At 36.9% G+C, this 17,869-nt stretch overlaps 1 protein-coding gene across 1 annotated transcript in view; it reads left to right on the top strand.

The window, feature by feature from the left end:
• Window positions 1-17,869, top strand: part of ELP3 (elongator acetyltransferase complex subunit 3) — a 100,888-nt gene that overhangs the window by 33,363 nt on the left and 49,656 nt on the right. Inside the window, exons 8-9 of the mRNA XM_008705101.2 lie at window positions 8,771-8,932; window positions 12,837-12,963. Of these exons, the coding sequence (XP_008703323.1) occupies window positions 8,771-8,932; window positions 12,837-12,963 (289 nt within the window). The remainder of the gene's footprint in view (window positions 1-8,770; window positions 8,933-12,836; window positions 12,964-17,869) is intronic.

The following is a 17,869-nucleotide window of genomic DNA, read 5'->3' as shown; positions in this document are numbered from 1 at the left end:
AAACAAAAACCCAGAATTTTTCAGTGAGCACTACAAACTTGTCACCTGGATTCTACAGTACTTGCTTTATCACATACTTATCCAGCTATCCATTTTTCTACTCATCCATGGATCCCTCTTTTTTTTATGCATTTCAAAATACATTGCAGACTTCAGTACACTTCTTTCCAAATATATCATTATGTACATCATTACTAGTCCACTGTGTTTTCCTTTGAAGTAAAGTTACGTACAATCAAGTGCAAAGATCTTAAGTATATCATTTGATGAGTTCTAATAAATGTATATACCTGTGCATCAAAACCCTATTAGGATATAGAACATAACCATCATCCCAGAAAGTTTCCTAGTGCCCCTTCCCAGTGAATTCTCACCTGTATCTCCCAAAGGCAGCTGTTATTCCCTTTTTTCCCCTTCCATATAACCATATCCGCTTTTGTGTAAGGCTTCTTTAACTGAGCTTAATATTTTGAGATTGATCAATGTTGTTGGGTATTTCAGTGGTTGTGCTGAGTAGTATGCATAGACCACAGCTTGTCCATTCTATTGATGGACACCAGGGCTATTTCCAGTTAGCAGTTATTATGATAAAACTTAAATGAATATACTCGTACAAGTCTTACTGTGAATGTAGTATTTATTTCTGTTGGGTAAGCTAGAAGTAGAACTGCTCTGTTTTATGTTTAATTTTATAAGAAACTGCCAGACATTTTTCCAAAGTAGTTGTACCATTTGTACTCCCGAGGGTGATGTATGAGCATTTGGTTGTTCCACATCCTCACCAACATATGGTGTTGTCAGTCTCTTTAATTTTAGCCATTCTAGTAGGTGTGTAATGGTATCTCATTGTGGCTTTAATTTGCATTTTCCTGATGACTAATGATGATGAACACTTTATCATGTGCTTATACTTTCTGTATATATTTCCTTTGTGAAGTATCTGTTAAAATCTTTTGCCTGTTTTTTATTGGGCTGTTATAAATCCTGGATACCAGTTTTTGCTAGATCTATATTTTACAAATATGAAAACCCAGTCTGTGGCTTGAGTATTCATTATATTAAGATTAACTTTAAGCTGAAGTTTTTATTTTGATGAAGTCTAATTTATCATTTTTTTGCTTTAATAGTTATTGCCTTTTGTATTGTCTTTATTAAACCTGTGCTTACTCCCAGTACAAGAAGTTACTCTCCTGTGTTTTCTTCTAGTTCTAGTTTTAGTTTTTTATATTTAGCTAGCCAATTAGGCTTATGATCCATCTTGAATAATTTTTATATGTAATGTGAGGTAGGAGTCAAGATTTCTTTTTTCCCATATAGGTAGACCTCTGATTGTTTCAACATTACTTGTTTAAAAACTTCCCTTTCCGGGGCGCCTGGGTGGCGCAGCGGTTAAGCGTCTGCCTTCGGCTCAGGGCATGATCCCGGCATTGTGGGATCGAGCGCCACATCAGGCTCCTCTGCTAGGAGCCTGCTTCTTCCTCTCCCACTCCCCCTGCTTGTGTTCCCTCTCTCGCTGGCTGTCTCTATCTCTGTCAAATAAATAAATAAAATCTTTAAAAAAAAAAAAAAAAACTTCCCTTTCCCGTTTGGATTATATTGGTGGCTTTGTCAAAAATTGATGGAATATAAACGTGGAGCTGGGCTCTGTTCTGTCCCATTGATCTATTTTTTAATTCTTACGCCAATAACACACTGTCTTGATTATTGTAGCTTCATAGTATATCTTGAAGTCAAGCAGTGTGAGTCATCTTTATCGTTTTTCAAGATTGTCTTGGATATTCTAGTTCCTTTGCATTTCTGTATAAAGTTTAGAATCAGCTTGTCAATTTCTGCTAAAAAGTGTGTTAGGATTGGGATCATGTTAAAACTATAGAACAATTTGGAGGAAATTGACAACAATATTAAGTCTTCTGATCCATGAACATAGTCTGTCTCTTCGTTTACTTAGGTCTTCTTTAATTTCTCTTAGAAATGTCCAGTGTAGAGATGTTATTAGCCTTTTGTTAAATTTATTCCAAAATATTTTTGTGTCTGTTGATGCTACAGAAATTGAACTTCTTAAAAATTTCATTTTCAGATGGTTTACAGATAGTATATAGATATACCATTGATTTTTGTATATTACCTTATATTACCTTAATAAATTCACTGCTTAGTTCTAAAAGTTGTTTTTGTAAATTTGCTAGGATTTTTTTCATAAACAATCACTTAATTTGCAAATACAGTAGGCTTTAATTTTTCTTTTTGGATTTGCATCCTTTTTCTTGCTTTATTGTAATGGCTAGGACATTAGGACAGTGGTAAATAGAAGTGGTGAGAGTGGGCCTCTTTTTCTTATTCCCAGTAACACAGGGGAAACATTTCAATATTAACTGCAGTGTTACTTGAGGGGTTTTTTGTAGGTACCTTTATTAGATTGAAGAAGTTTGCTGAGCGGTTTTATCATTAATTCATTTGTCTAATTACTTCTCTTTATCTAGTCAGACGATTACATAATTTTCCTCCTATATTTTTATCAGGTAGATTACTTTGATTTTTTTTAAATTTTAAACTAACCTTGCATTCCTAGGTTAAACCCTATTTGGTCATAATGTGTTATCCTTCTTATATATAATTTTGCTAATACTTTGGAAAGGATTGTGTGTATATGTTCATGAGAGAGGGTGGTTTGTAATTTTCTTTTTCGTAATTTCTTTGTTAGCTTTTGGTATTATTATGCCAGCCCCATAAAGTATGTTAGGAAGTGTGTCCTCCTCCGTTTTCTAAAAGTTCAAATAAAATGAATGTTTTTTCTTCCATCAGTGTTTGTTAAAACTCACCAGTAAAATTATCCAAGGCTGAAGTTTTCTTTATGGAAGGGTGTTAGATGATTAAGTCAGTTCCTAACTAGGGATATTCAGATTTTCTGTTTTATTTGTATCTATTTTGGTAAGTTATATTTTTCAAGGAATTTGTCTGCTTCATCCAGACTGTCAAACTTTTTGGTATTAAGTTCATAATTCCCTTATTATGCTTTTAATGTCTGTAGGATGTTGGTGATCACCCCTCTTTCAAACCTGATACTGATAATCCGTGTTCTTTTTTTTTTTTTTTCCTTGATTAGTCTAGTTAGGGGTTTATCAATTTTGTTGTTCTTTTCAATGAACTGACTTTTGACTTTGTGTCCTCTACTTCATCGATTTCCGCTTCACTTTTTGTTGTTTGTTTTCTTCTACTTTCTTTGGGGTACTTTATGGTTCTTTTTCTATGACTTAGTAAGGTATAGAGGCCTGGCCATTATTATAGACCTTTTTTCTTTTCTGATGTAAGTATTGAAACCATTAGGTTTTTCTCTAAGCCCTGCTTTGACAGAATCCCATAAACTTTGATATGTTGTTTATAATTATTATTCTATTCAAAATATTTTTTAAATCCTTTATATTTTGACCCATGGATTATATAGAAATGGGTTGTTTAATTTCCAAATTTCCAAAAACATGGAGTTTTTCTTGATATCTCATGGTCGTCAATTTTTAATTTAATGCCATTTTGGTCAAGGAGAGCCTGTTCTATATGATTTTAGTTTTTTGTTTTTGGGGGGTTTTTTTGTTTGTTTGTTTGTTTTTAGATTTTTATTTATTTATTTGATTGATTTGCGGGAGGGAGGGAGAGAGGGCAGGGGAGGGGCAGAGGGAGAGGAAAGAGCGAATCCCAAGCAGACTCCACACTGAGCGAGGAGCCTAATGTGGGGCTCAATCTCACAACTCTGAGATCATGACCTGAGCTGAAATCAGGAGTTGGATGCCTAACTGTCTGAGCCACCCAGGCACCCCTTCCTATTTCCTTTAATAGGGAATGTCTTCTTAAGAGAGAAGATCCCTTATAGCTAGCATAATGTCTTACAGATAGAGAGTACTAAGGAAACGTTATGAAATGACCCAGTGGAAAGAACTGTGCATGAAGAATCAGGAGACTTAGGTTCCACATTTATTTCTGTGATTATCTTACATTATTACCTGATTTAAGCCACTTAACGTGTTCTGTGCTTTAGTTTCCTCATCTATAAAAATGAGGTGGGACTAAATTATGTCTGAAATTACTTCTTTCTCTGACATCCTGTAGTTTGAAGATTTCTATTGGAATGAGAATGTTTATCTAAAAGATGTATTTGGAAGTTATTTTTTATCTAGCAATTATTTTCTGGCAACGACAGCTTTTCTATAATGCATTTATAGTCCTTATATAGTTGTTAAATTTGAATGTAAATGTAATGTTAAGAGAATGTGTAATAACTGTGGTTTTTTTCTATTAATAATGCATTGCTGTTGGTTCTTCAGCTGTCTGATAGCATTCTTGTCAGCTGTTGAAAGAATCAAAACCCAAAATGTTATGGGTTGTTTTGCCTATACATATCTTATACCTTGTCAACTAGCATGATAGGGAGCAAGGATCCCTGATTAGTCTCTAAACCACAAGGTCACCAGGTTAGTTTGTCATAGGTTGTACTCATTTAAAAATCAGAATTCTGTTTCCTTGGTTTGTGTTGGACAGAACCTTACTGTTTTATAGACCCCCTTGACATAGCAACCAATATCCAGGAAGCAAAATTGACCACCGTCTCAAAAAATAAAGGGAAAAGGAAAAAAGATGTTATTTTTATATCATCAAACACCCAACTCAGTCATTGTACAGAGCATAAAATTTTATTGAGATATTTTCCAGATATAATTATAGCAAAAAAGAATTTGTTCTGTGATGCTACTATTGAGGAATTGCATCAATAATCCCAGATGTTATTTGGCAATTCACACAGATCTTTGGCTGTCCAAGAATTTTGTAGATTCTACATACCGATTTTGGGATTATAGATATGGAAGAGAGTTTTTTACATTATGACTAATGAAAATTAACATTTCATCTATGTACCATTTTTATTTACTTTGCCATTTCATTTAAGCAGGTTGAGGTCCATGCAGGAGGGTTCTATAAGGTTTTCAGGAATTTGGGCCTAGAGCTCTAGTGGATTTCACGCAGGAGTAGACTAAGATATATCTGACCTTATTAATGACAGAGGCTTTAACAGAGGACTGCAACAAATTGATAGCAATGAGAAGTGTTCTTTGATGCCATAGCCTTCCTGGAGTGTATCATGTAAACAGTTTCCAGAAGATAATAGAGAGACTTTAACATTGGTTTGCTGTCTTCCTTCAGTGTCCCCTTTGTTGGGGCCCTTTAGGCAAGGAGTTTAATAATAGATATCATTTTTATAGTTTACTTTTTTCCTTCCATAAATAGACCAAGAAATAATATATATTTCTGCCTCTTCTAGCTCCTTGTTCTTAAGTAGTTCTTGATTTTACCTTTGTCTTTTTCTTGTAGCTAGGTTGTGAAGCATCTCTGGGACAAGAGCTAGTGTATTATTCCTTTCTATAGAATACCTAGTCCAGTGTGAGGCACCCTCTAGGGTTGATTCTTTGCAAGAGGAAAGATAACCAACCGGCAGAATTATCTAGAGGCTGCTATGGGAGTAAAGAGAGACCTGTGTCTTCAGTTACGCCTGATTCATTTATTCATTCTTTGTATTTGTATTTTTTTACACTGAAGGAAAGATTTTAGTGCTGAAGCCCTTAAGCAGTTACCTTGAAACATATTCGAGCCTCCTGTCTAGATGCACAGATAAATATCCACAAATAACAAGGCAAACTGTATTCATATTATGGTCAAGGTGGCTCTGGGAATGGGAGCACAAAGTTATGAGAGGCTCTGGGAAGATGTTGTGGAAGGAGAAATGTATTTGAGCTATGTTTTGAAGACCGGGTAGCATTTAGTTTTTGTGTACATTCAAACTCTGAAGGTATTGTCCCACCCCACCCCACCCCTACGCCCCAACCTTGTAAAAAAAAAAAATGCTGTCAGCATAAGTTATTGGTTTAAGTTATATTTGGCTTTGCAGAGCATATTATCTTCTATAGTTGGTGCCACTACTGTGGCATACAAAAAGTGTAGGATTCATCATAGCCCCACATAGGTAGGGTCCAGACTTATTTAAGATGACCCTGTAATATCACAAAAAGAACAGTGGAATTGAAGTTAGAAGAAGGAATTGGATATGAGTCCTGACTTGGTCTCTTAAAAGTTCATGATCAGGGTTGGAAAATGTGTAGCACATTTCCCAGGTGCCCAAGAACTTAAGAATTCTGTGGCCCCCAGAAGGTATGGAAGTTGAACAAGGTACTAAACGAGAGGCATACTGTTGGATGGCTACCTAAAATGATAATGGAGGTTTATGGCAGGCCCTGAAAGTCGTCCCAAAAGTTGTAATTTGCTTAGACTAGTTGAAAGCCTTTATGCAAATACTTGCATATTAAAGAACAATCATTAATATCTTTACACCTCTCTTAAATAAAGAGGTAGGTTCAGTGATTGTAGGACTAAATGTAGCATTAACAAAATCCTAATAAAAATAGGATTTCCTTTCCTATAGGAAAGATGACCTTGAACTCTGTTCTTGAGGAAAATACCCCATTGTTTTTGTCATCCAAATTAAGAGTTTCTGCTTAATTGCTTTTCAAATGAAATAAAATTCTGAAAAGATAGTAGTAAAAGCTTTTCGTAAATATAAAATGTCAGCTTTTAGAAACTGAATTTTTTCTTTTTATTTTTCCATTTCTTCTCCTGCCAAAGGTAATGACAGTTCTCTTAAGAGGAAAGACATTTTTGAAGTGGTGTTAAATTATTGTTTGAGAAGAAGGCTTGTCTCTGTCCTTATACTATATTCCAACTACTTAGGAAGAAGCCTTACAGTCCTTGCAGCGGCTTCTTCTCTGTGTCTGCATGCCTTCCATGATCTGGACAATAGAAAGATTAGCTGGTGATTTTTCTCTTTCCCCTACGAAGATTCCCACTTGCACAGTTGCCCATCCTCTAGTTTTTTCCCCAGTTTTCCAAGGTACTGTTGTGTTGCTGAGCTTTCTTTTAAGAAATATTGGAGGCTTTATGAAACAGTGTTAATAGGGAGATCTATGATACAATTTTGGAATGCCTGGTTCTAATATGTTCTTACTCACTTTCTTAAATACACTAATTTAGAGTTTCTTGCTTTCCTTTTTTTTTAAATCAATCTTCATGTGATTTCCTTTCTCCATAACATAGGAGTATTTTAACTTTTTAATATGGTTTTCCCCAAACACAATGATTGATATTTGAAGAAAATTATATTTAGCCACGGCATTATGTACTCCTGTCACTGTAGGTCTTGGTACCCACCTTTCTGAGAGGCTCGGGACTTTCAGATTTATTTCAAAGAAGCATAATGATTTAGTATCCTGTCTTAGGCAAGATTTGATAAAATCTGAGCCCTTTTTCTCTCTTATGATTCACTTTTTAGTAACTTTGGACTACTTATTTACTTTTTAGTTCTGTTGCCAGTGGTAATCTTGTATAAAACCTTCTGGAATACAGTAGTAAACAGTGCAAAAGAGTTTGAATGTCAAGAATGAAAAATTTCAGAATCAGTCCTCCAGTTCAGTGATTCTTAACTTCGTTAATAACTGTTATTAACATTGACTAAGTTGGCTTTTATTGACAGTTAATGAAGAAGTGAACCTAAAGGAGTAGTTACAAAATTTTGGAAATGTTATGATTTTTGTACTTCAAGAAAGAACTTTGAACTTCTTTGAAAGGAAGGAAATTAAACGAAAAAAAAAAAAAATAAAGAGGTTTACCTTTTACCTTACCCTCCCAAGGAATTGAGAAAGTTGTAGAAGGGTGCACCAAAAAGAATCACTGGGTTCTAGGACGTTAGAGAGTTGAAAAGAGAAATCTGATGTTCCTTGCTGAATTGTCTAAGCAGTGCTGTAAAATGAAATGTAGAATAAGGATTTGGAAGTCAGGTGGACCGAATTTCAAATCCTGACTTGGATTTTATGAGCTCTATGTCCTTGGACAAGGTACTTCATCTCTTTGAACCTGTTTCTTCATCTGTGAAATGGAGATAAGAAGACACACTTCATAGAGCTGATGGAGCATTCCATATGTACTGAGTATCTAGCATTGCGCTTGGCACGGTGGCCTCCATAAATGTTAGGTCCTCCCCTCACATCAGCAGTCCCCTCAGCAAGTCGTTTTTACTTCTCTGGACTCTTGGCCAGCAATAAAGCCATTAACTCAAGCAACTAGAATCTAAAGTGTTACTCACTACTTTGATACCTGGTGTTAGTGAAAGAGAAAAATGATGCCTAATTTTGTAAATCATTGGTAAGATTAATAGGCTTGGCAGAATGACTTGTGTGTATATAGAAGACATTTTATCTGAATTATTCCTATGATCATTATACATACCTTCTCCTTTTTTTTTTATTTAACATGACATAAAATATGGAATGGGAAATAAATAAGGCAGATAATTTTCACATATATGAAAAGGGATTGCTAGGGTTTCCACAGTTGAAATCACAGCTTTCAAGGAAACTGTGGTTAGTAGCGTACTGTAGGAGGATAAGAATGAACGTGGTGATGGTAACAGTACTGTGTGCCAGTTCACTCATGTCGGTCCTATGAGGTGTGACTCCCATTAGCCTCATTTTGCAGATAATGAAACCAAAGGACAGAGAGGTTAACAACATTCCTGTTTGCATAGTTAGGAAGTAGCAGAGGCAGGATTTGAACTCAGACAGTCTGGGTCCAGAGGCCACGCTTTTAACCACTGTCTTATAGGAAGGACTAAGAGAAAACAGTCCTTTAAATGTCCTAAAGCTGTGGTAAGTTGTTTACTTTTAGGTTTGCTCTGCAGGTATTCTGAGAGAAGCCTCACAAAGTGTATCGGAATTACTATTGAGACCAGACCAGATTATTGTATGAAGCGGCATTTAAGTGACATGTTGACCTATGGCTGCACAAGGTTGGAGATTGGGGTGCAGAGTGTCTACGAAGATGTGGCCAGAGATACCAACAGGTAAGATGGGGGCAAATGATTTCACACAAGCCTCCTTCTAACTCCCACTGGTCATATCTATGTTCATACTCATCCTCTCCTCCTTCCTACCAATCTTAGAGAAAGGGGTATAGGTATTCCTTCTTTTCAGAGTCATCCTTCTGTCTCTGCTCTTAATTTCCATCCCCTTGTCTTGTCATAAACAGCCTTTCCCATATGGAAAACAGAAGACAGGGCTCAAGGTCAGCCATCTAAAGCAGGAGAGGCGGACAGGAGCATGGAAACGAAGAGAAGGGTTTGAACAAGAAGGAAATCAGGGTGATATGTAAAAGATAAGTTTTCGTGAAGTGGAGGCTGATAAGCAGAGTAGTGAGAGAAGGGTTGGTGAGCAGTGGGTACAAACTTTGAGAAATTTGAGAGGGTAAGAAAGGATAGAAGTAAGGTTTAACAGAGCCATATGAAGTTCTCTCGTAGAACTCTAGAAATAGATCACTGAGTTGAGGAGAAAAGATATACATGAGAGATTAGCTGTACAAGGAACTTTATGGTTAACTGGTAAATTAGAGAAAAACAAAAGATTTCAGCAGTTTACTAGGCAGCAGAGATCGATTGTGGATGTAAAGGCGGGCTTCGGGGAGTTGGTATGTGTTCAGCTGGACTTTAAGGGCCACTTTACCAGGAGGGGCAGATGGGATTGGGGGTTGTGGTAGGAGAAGGAAGTAAAAGGGAACTAGGGAAACATGCACTGGTCAGCATCTTAGAAACCACCAGAAGGATGCCAGGCTAAAGAGAGAGGAATCTTTCCTTTAAGTACTAGAAGTCTGTTGGATACTTTTGAGCACAGGGAAGAATTACACAGATATCAGGCTTAAGAGAGATTAACCTGAGTAGAATGCACCCTTGTAGGGGGAGTCTTAAACCGGAAACACTGGTGGGCCTGCTGCAGTGATCAAGGGTTGTACCCGGGGAGATAGGAAGAGTCTCATGAAGGTCAGGAAAGCTTCCTAAAAAGAATGACATCAGACCTGAGACTTACAGGAAGAGTATGACTCAGGTGGGGAAGAAGAAGATTATTTCAGGCAGAAAGAAACATATAAGCAAACTCCTGAGGATGGGAGCACATGGCTTATTCAGGGGATTTGGAGTGGGTTAGTTAAGAGTGTAGAGCACGAGGTGGGAGAGTGGTAAGAGGTGAGGCTGAAAAGGTAAGTTGTGGTGGCCAAATGATGAGGAACCTTAAAAGTCAGCCCAGGGAGTTTGGGCTTTAATCTGAGGACAGGCTTTATTTATTTATTTATTTATTTATTTATTTATTTATTTATTTTTAATAATAATTTTTTATTCTGTTATGTTAGTCACCATACAGTACATCCCTAGTTTTTGATGTAATGTTCTATGATTCATTGCTTGCGTATAACACCCAGTGCACCATGCAATACGTGCTCTCCGTAATACCCATCACCGGCCTATCCCAGTCCCCCACCCCCCTCCCCTCTGAAGCCCTCAGTTTGTTTCCCAGAGTCCATAGTCTCTCATGCTTCGTTCCCCATTCTGTTTACCCCCCTTCATTCTTCCCTTTCTTCTCCTACAGATCTTCCTATTTCTTATGTTCCATAAATGAGTGAAACCATATGATAATTGTCTTTCTCTGCTTGACTTATTTCACTTAGCATTATCTCCTCCAATCCCGTCCATGTTGCTGCAAATGCTGTGAAACCGTTCTTTTTGATGGCTGAGTAATATTCCATTGTATATATGGACCACAGCTTCTTAATCCAGTCATCTGTTGAAGAGCATCTCGGCTCCTTCCACGATTTAGCTATTGTGGACAATGCTGCTATGAACATTGGGGTGCATATGGCCCTTCTCTTCACTACGTCTGTATCTTTGGGGCAAATACCCAGTAGTGCAATGGCTGGGTCATAGGGTAGCTCAATTTTTAACTTTTTAAGGGACCTCCACACTGTTTTCCAGAGTGGCTGTACCAACTTGCATTCCCACCAACAACGTAGGAGGGATCCCCTTTCTCCACATCCTCTCCAGCAATTGTTGTTTCCTGCCTTGTCAATTTTTGCCATTCTAACTGGTGTAAGGTGGTATCTCAGTGTGGTTTTGATTTGAATTTTCCTGATTCTTAAATGCTGTATTCTTTGTGCATCATTTGGTCTTAGGGATATTATTCTGTAATTCCATGTAATTTTCCTTGTAACATTTATATATTAACAATTCATCTGGCCTTTATCAGTATTCTATAGCCACCCAAAAGAACACGTATGCAGGTCATTCTACACCTAGTTTGAGTCCGTATTGGAATATGGGATTTCAGAAAAGTGGTTTTGATTTGAATTTCCCTGATGGCTAATGATTTTGAACATTTTTTCATGTGTCTGTTAGCCATTTGTATGTCTTCATTGAAAAAGTGTCTGTTCATATCTTCTGCCCATTTTTTTATTTGATTATTTGTTTCCCATGTATTGAGTTTGAGAAGTTCTTTGTAGATCTTGGATACCAGTCTTTTATCTGTAGTGTCATTTGCAAATATCTTCTCCCATTCCATGGGCTATGAGGACAGGCTTTAATCTGAGGACAGGCTGTAAGGTAAGTTGTGATAGGAGCATATCTGCATTTTAGATCCCTTTGGAAGGATCATAGTATGGAGTTGGATTAGGAAGTGCCTAATCCAGTTAGAGGCTGGATGTTAGAGACCAGTTAAGAGGCTGTTGTGCTCATTTAAACAAGAAATGATGTCTTGAAAAGAAGCAAATGACCGTGTTTGGTGACTGAATGGAAATGGGGGTAGGAGAAAATGGGAAGTAGAGGAGTCTTGGAGGGAAGGTGAGTTTCGTGTTTGGATGTCCTGAGTTCTAGATACTTGTAGAACAACCAGTTGGGGGTTTGCTTAAGAGCAGAGCTGTCCAGCAGAACATTCTACAGTGATGGAAGTGTTCCACATCTGCACTGTCCAATATGATAGTGTGCAACTGAGGAACTGAATTTTTCATTTTAATTAATTCAGGTATAAACTGAGTAACTACATGTGCCTAGGGACAGTGGTATTGTACAGTAGAACTTTAGAGTACTGGATATTTGGTTGGGGTATCAGAAGAGAGACCTCACCTAGTCATATAAATTGGAACGTGGCTAGCAAAAAGAGATTGGAAATGGATTAGTGGAAGTGGATGGTAACATCCAGAGTGGGATGGAGTCCATGTTACTAGGATTTTTGTGTGTGTGGTGAATGGGAATGTCCTGGAAGTGAAAGGATTGGCGTAGGGCTTCAGTTTATAGTAGCCCCAAACTGTTATTAGGGCTTGCTTCCTACTTGGATGTGGTACTAGAATGTTAAGATGATTTATCCAGCTGGCCCCAAATGATTCTGCCTTGTCACCAAATCATTCACTCTTCTCACTTTTTTAAGGACCTTGGAGACCACCAAAATGAAATCTATTTTGTATGTAGGTGACATTCTTCATCTCTCTCTCCAAATAATTTCAAAAGATTTTTAAAGGAAAGAGCGTAACAAGAGGCTGCTTCTGCATGGTTTTGAGCTCATTATTTTTGTTTTTAACTTAAATATTTACATTAGTAAGCTTACTTCAGCTGATGATGCTAAACCAAATATTTTTTTTATAGTCCAAATAATTTTAGTGTACATTAACTCTGGTCAACCCAGTCATTTACTGTCACAACCTTGAGTAAGTACGTGGGGAATTTCTGAGAAATATCTTCGAAGTGAAATGATTTATTTCCAGGCCTTCGCAGAGCTAGAGATATAAAATGATTTTCTGAGATTTTTATTTCCCAATCATACTATTCTTCATTTTAAAACTACCATTACATGTCTCAGATTGTTTTCCCTCTGTTGCTTGTGTTAACCCTCTTGCCCATTTATTTGTATAACAGGTAGCGAATTTTCTTTCCTCAGGGGCCACACTGTGAAGGCAGTATGTGAGTCGTTTCACCTTGCCAAGGATTCTGGTTTCAAAGTCGTGGCTCATATGATGCCTGATCTGCCAAATGTGGGACTAGAGAGAGACATTGAACAGTTCACAGTAAGTATTGCCTTAAACCAGGCTAACTTAGAGTGCTCTGCATGCTGCTCTATCTGCCCTCTGTCCTTTTTGATTATTTACTAATCTCCACCTCATTATTTAAGCAGTAGGTCCTCATTATAGCATAGTAGAAACACTGTAGTGAAAGAAAAGTCATTCACAGCCCCAACACCAAATAAAACCCTAACATTTTAATATACTTCCTTCTAGGATTTTTTTATGCTTAGGCTTTTCGGAGGGTTGAGGTGGTTTATACACACACACACACACACACACACACTTACACTTACATATATGGTAAGTAATTATTTTAATGGCTTTTTCACTTAATGTTATGCAAGCATTTATCTGTGTTATATAGCCTGGTCTCTGTTAAAATGTTAACATATTTAAATATGTGCCCTCCTTACTACCCATCGCCAGCAACTAATGAATCATCGAACTTTACATCAAAAACCAGGGATGTACTGTATGGTGACTAACATCATATAATAAAAAAATATTATTATTAAAAAAACATATTTAAATATGTACTTAATTTCCATTGAATAAATATGCCATACTTTGGTTAATTCTTTCCAAATTTTTTTTAAATTGAAGGTATTGCCAGTTTTTTTACATTGTAAATACCACTGCAGGTGATCAGTTTTATGCCTATAACTTTTTGTAGTATTTAGGATTATTTCTTTGGGATAAATTCCCTAGAGTAGAATTATCAGGTAAAGGTATAAACACTTCAAGAACCTCACCATATTACTTAGTTGCTTTTCAGAGGGTTGTAACAATTTACAGTCATTTTAACAGGGTTATCTTTTAATCCTCAAATAATTCTCTCCTGTGTATGTATTTACACACACACACACACACAGATATAATGTTTCTACCTTTGCTAATTTGGTGGATTAAAGTGCCATTTCAACTTGTATTTTGTAATTATAGTAATATATTTTTCAGGTTTGCATGTAATAATCATAATTCTTTCATCTTTTTGGAATTGTGTGTTTTTGTTCTCTAATTACTCTGTTGGATATGAATATTTTTAATGTTAATTTAGATGAACTTTCTAGGTAAGGACATTCTGGATTCATTGGGAGTTTTTTTGGTTGGTTGGTTGGGTTTTTTTAAGATTTTATTTATTTATCTGAGAGAGAGAGCGTGCTCACGAGCAGGAGAGGAGGGACAGAGGGAGACGAAGAAGCAGACTCCCCGCTAAGCAGGGAGCCCGACATGGGGCTTGACCCCAGGACCCCAAGATCATGCCCTTAGCCAAGGGCAGACGCTTAACTGACTGAGCGACACACATGCCCCTCGCTGGTTTTTTTAAATAGTTGTTACAAATATTTTTGCCCACTCTGTCTTGGGCTTTCACTTTTGTATCTGTTGTGAAATCCATCCTTTATGATTTCTTCAGATGCTTCTGAACTTAGAGCTGCTTTTCTCTTCCAGGATTTTATTGAATAGTGAAAGAAAATACTTGTGTTTTTTTCCTAGGTTTTCTGTTCTTTAAATTTGAATACCTAACTCCGGGTTGGTTGGTTTGGGTTTTTCTTCTTTGTTTTGTTGTTTGGGGGAGGGGGGTTGTCACTTTATCACGTGTTTGCTTGATCTGTGTTCCCATTGTTTTGGGAAATGAGATTGATCAGAACTCTTTTTTTTTTTTTTTTTCCTTCAGATTCTCAGCTAGGGAAAGTGCCTTTGGGATAGTCTTTTAGAGAAGAGGGTGAAAGTATTATCAGGTTATTTTATTCACAAAAATACTTTATTTTACTCTATTTAGAAAAATGGAATTCACCTTGCCTTATTTGTGACATATTTAATAATTCTTTGCTTGTCAGTAGTTTATCTTTGTAATTTTTAAGCCAGTGAATTACAACTGAAGGCCTATTTATAAGATAGTACTAATTCATAAATGTACCTGTTACTAATTCCCCTATGTTAGCTGTGTAAAGATTTTGAGTCTAATAGCCTCTCCTCAGTAGTTAATAGCCAGGTACCCAGACTCCAAGCCTAAAAGACCCTGAAGACCCTAAAAGAGACTTTTCTTTAGCACAGCTCCTAAGTGGACCAGAGATATAGTCAGAATTCAAAACTTTAGGTATCCTTAGAAAAAGATATGGCATGTTTCAAATAACCGCAAATAGCTGAGTCTTACTATTCATTTTCCTTAGTGTCTTCAAAATAAAGAATAGTTCAGTGATAATATTGCAAAGACAATTCTTTATGTAAACATCTATCTTCTTGTTTGTAATCTTCTCAGAAAAACTCAAAAGGGAATATGAACAGACTGTATGCCTTTTCTGACTGCATCCCAGCAAATAAATGAATGACAAAATAGAGCTAACATTTCTCTCTAGAGGGAAAATTGTCTGCAAAATTATATTGCCTTAAAATTAAGAATTTCTACAGATCAATAAGCAAAAAGCAGATGTCCCAATAGGAGAACGGGCAAAAACACTTGAACAAACACTTCACAAATAGGGTATTCAGATAGCCAATAAGCATACTTAAAAGTCCTCAAAGTCATTAATCTTAAAATAAATTAAATTTAAAACTATGATGTGTTCCTACTATATACTCACCAGAAAAGCTAAGAATAGATAAAATGAAAAAAGACAAAATCAAGTGTTGCTAAGAGTATGGAGCAACTAGAATTCTTCATTTACTGCTAACACATTGGTATATCATATTTGACATTATCTACTAAGGGTGAGTATATATGCATATCCCACGACCCAGCAATTGTACTCCTAGATCTATACTCAACAGAAATGCCTACACATTTATTTACCAAAAGTAATGGTCACAAATTACTGTTGGTAATATCATCGGAGTGGAACAAGTATCCATTAACAATAGAATGGATAAATAAATTGTGATGTAGTCATACAATGAAATACTATAAAAAATAATAATTAATTACAACCTCATGCAACAACATGACTGATTCTTTTCAACATAAAATTGAGCAAAGGAAACCAGATCCAAAAGACTAACTAACATACAATTCTGTTAATATGAAGTCCAAAAACTTTGGGTAGAATTGTAACTGGAAACAGGCATGAGGTGGGCTTGTAAGGTTTTGATATTCTTTTTTTTTTTTTTTTAAGATTTTATTTATTTATTTGACAGAGATAGAGACAGCCAGTGAGAGAGGGAACACAAGCAGGGGGAGTGGGAGAGGAAGAAGCAGGCTTCCAGCGGAGGAGCCCGACTTGGGGCTCGATCCCAGAATGCCTGGATCACGCCCTGAGCCGAAGGCAGATGCTTAATGACTGAGCCACCCAGGCGCCCCTTGATATTCTTTTTCTTAATTTGAGTGTCTGGGTGCTGGTTATAAGATGTGTAAAAATCTGTCAAGATACATACTTTAAGAGTTTGTGTACTTTTCTGTATCTAAGATACACTCCAATAAAAGTTTACACAAAAACTTCTAAAACTAGTTTTTGTTTAGGAAATCTTGTTTGGGCCTACTTGGAATTCACAACCTTTCCTGCATTAGTAGGACTAGCAGGGGGAGAGGGAGCAGACTCCCCACTGAGCAGGGACCCCGATGCAGGGCTCGATCCCAGGACTCTGAGATCATGACCTGAGCTGAAGGCAGACGCTTAACCAACTGAACCACCCAGACACCCCTATTTTATACTTTAAAAACTTTTTTTCCCTACTTTATTTTATTGTCTTATCTGTGTCCCATCACAGATTTATTTTCTTCAGTTAATGTGTTTTGTTCCATAGGAAGGGTTGCTAAATCGGGAGTCCGCTCATATAATTACAGAAGTGTACCAAATGTTATCTTTATAGGGGACAGGATGGCCTTGCCTGGCATGAATCCATAAAGCTACTACCCAGCCTGCTGAGATATCAGAGCTATATCTTGGTTTGTATGCCTCCAGTGTGCTAGTTATAAATTGGCTTAGACCTCACACCTTGTTGTTTAGGTCAGCTCTGGCTCACTACTCTTAGTATCTGTTTATTTGCATCTGTTCGTGACAAATTCACCCTCTTATCTAGTGGTAGGTGCAGAGCTTGTAGCTGTGTGTGATAAATAGCATTTGCTTATGTTTTGCAGGAACTCAGAAATAAAGTTTTCTTTTTTCTTACAAAGCTGAAAGTCCTTGTTGTGGTGGAAATTCAGGAATTTACCTTAAAAGCATTAAGTTCACCCTTTCCACCTATCCTCAGATAGGACTTATTTATTACTCAAAGTGACTAGCTCTTTTGGTGTTTTATTTCTTTAAAAATTATACTGCTCTTAAATATCCAAGCTAAGATTGCTGAAAATGCTTGAAGAATATCTGTTTCTCTTCAGAATCTCCTGTCAGTTACCAGTAGTCTTTCAAAGTTCATTAACATCTGACACGAGTTCTTTTTTTTCCCCACTGAGCCAGTCTGATTGAGTTACTGTTTGGCGGGGATGGCTAGCGGTATTTGTTGTTACTTGTTTTTAATATAAAGGCTTGTTACTGAAGATAGTGGCATAGGATACAAGTCACTGCAGCATTCTTTTTTTTTATAATAATATTTTTTTATTATATTATGTTAGTCACCATACAGTACATCCCTAGTTTTTGATGTGAAGTTCCATGATTCATTACTTGCGTATAACACCCAGTGCACCATGCAATACGTGCCCTCCTTAATACTCATCACCAGCCTATCCCATTCCCCCACCCCCCTCCCCTCTGAAGCCCTCAGTTTGTTTCCCAGAGTCCATAGTCTCTCATGGTTCATTCCCCCTTCTGTTTACCCACCCCCTTGTTCTTCCCTTTCTTCTCCTACCGATCTTCCTACTTCTCATGTTCCATAAATGAGTGACACCATATGATAATTGTCTTTCTCTGCTTGACTTATTTCACTTAGCATTATCTCCTCCAGTCCCGTCCATGTTGCTGCAAATGTTGAGAAA

This window comes from Ursus maritimus, unplaced genomic scaffold (assembly GCF_017311325.1).
Source record: "Ursus maritimus isolate PB19 unplaced genomic scaffold, ASM1731132v1 scaffold_11, whole genome shotgun sequence".
In the NCBI taxonomy this organism is placed as follows: domain Eukaryota; kingdom Metazoa; phylum Chordata; class Mammalia; order Carnivora; family Ursidae; genus Ursus; species Ursus maritimus.
Note: the sequence above shows the minus strand (reverse complement) of the source record. Positions and strands in the feature narration are given on the sequence as shown.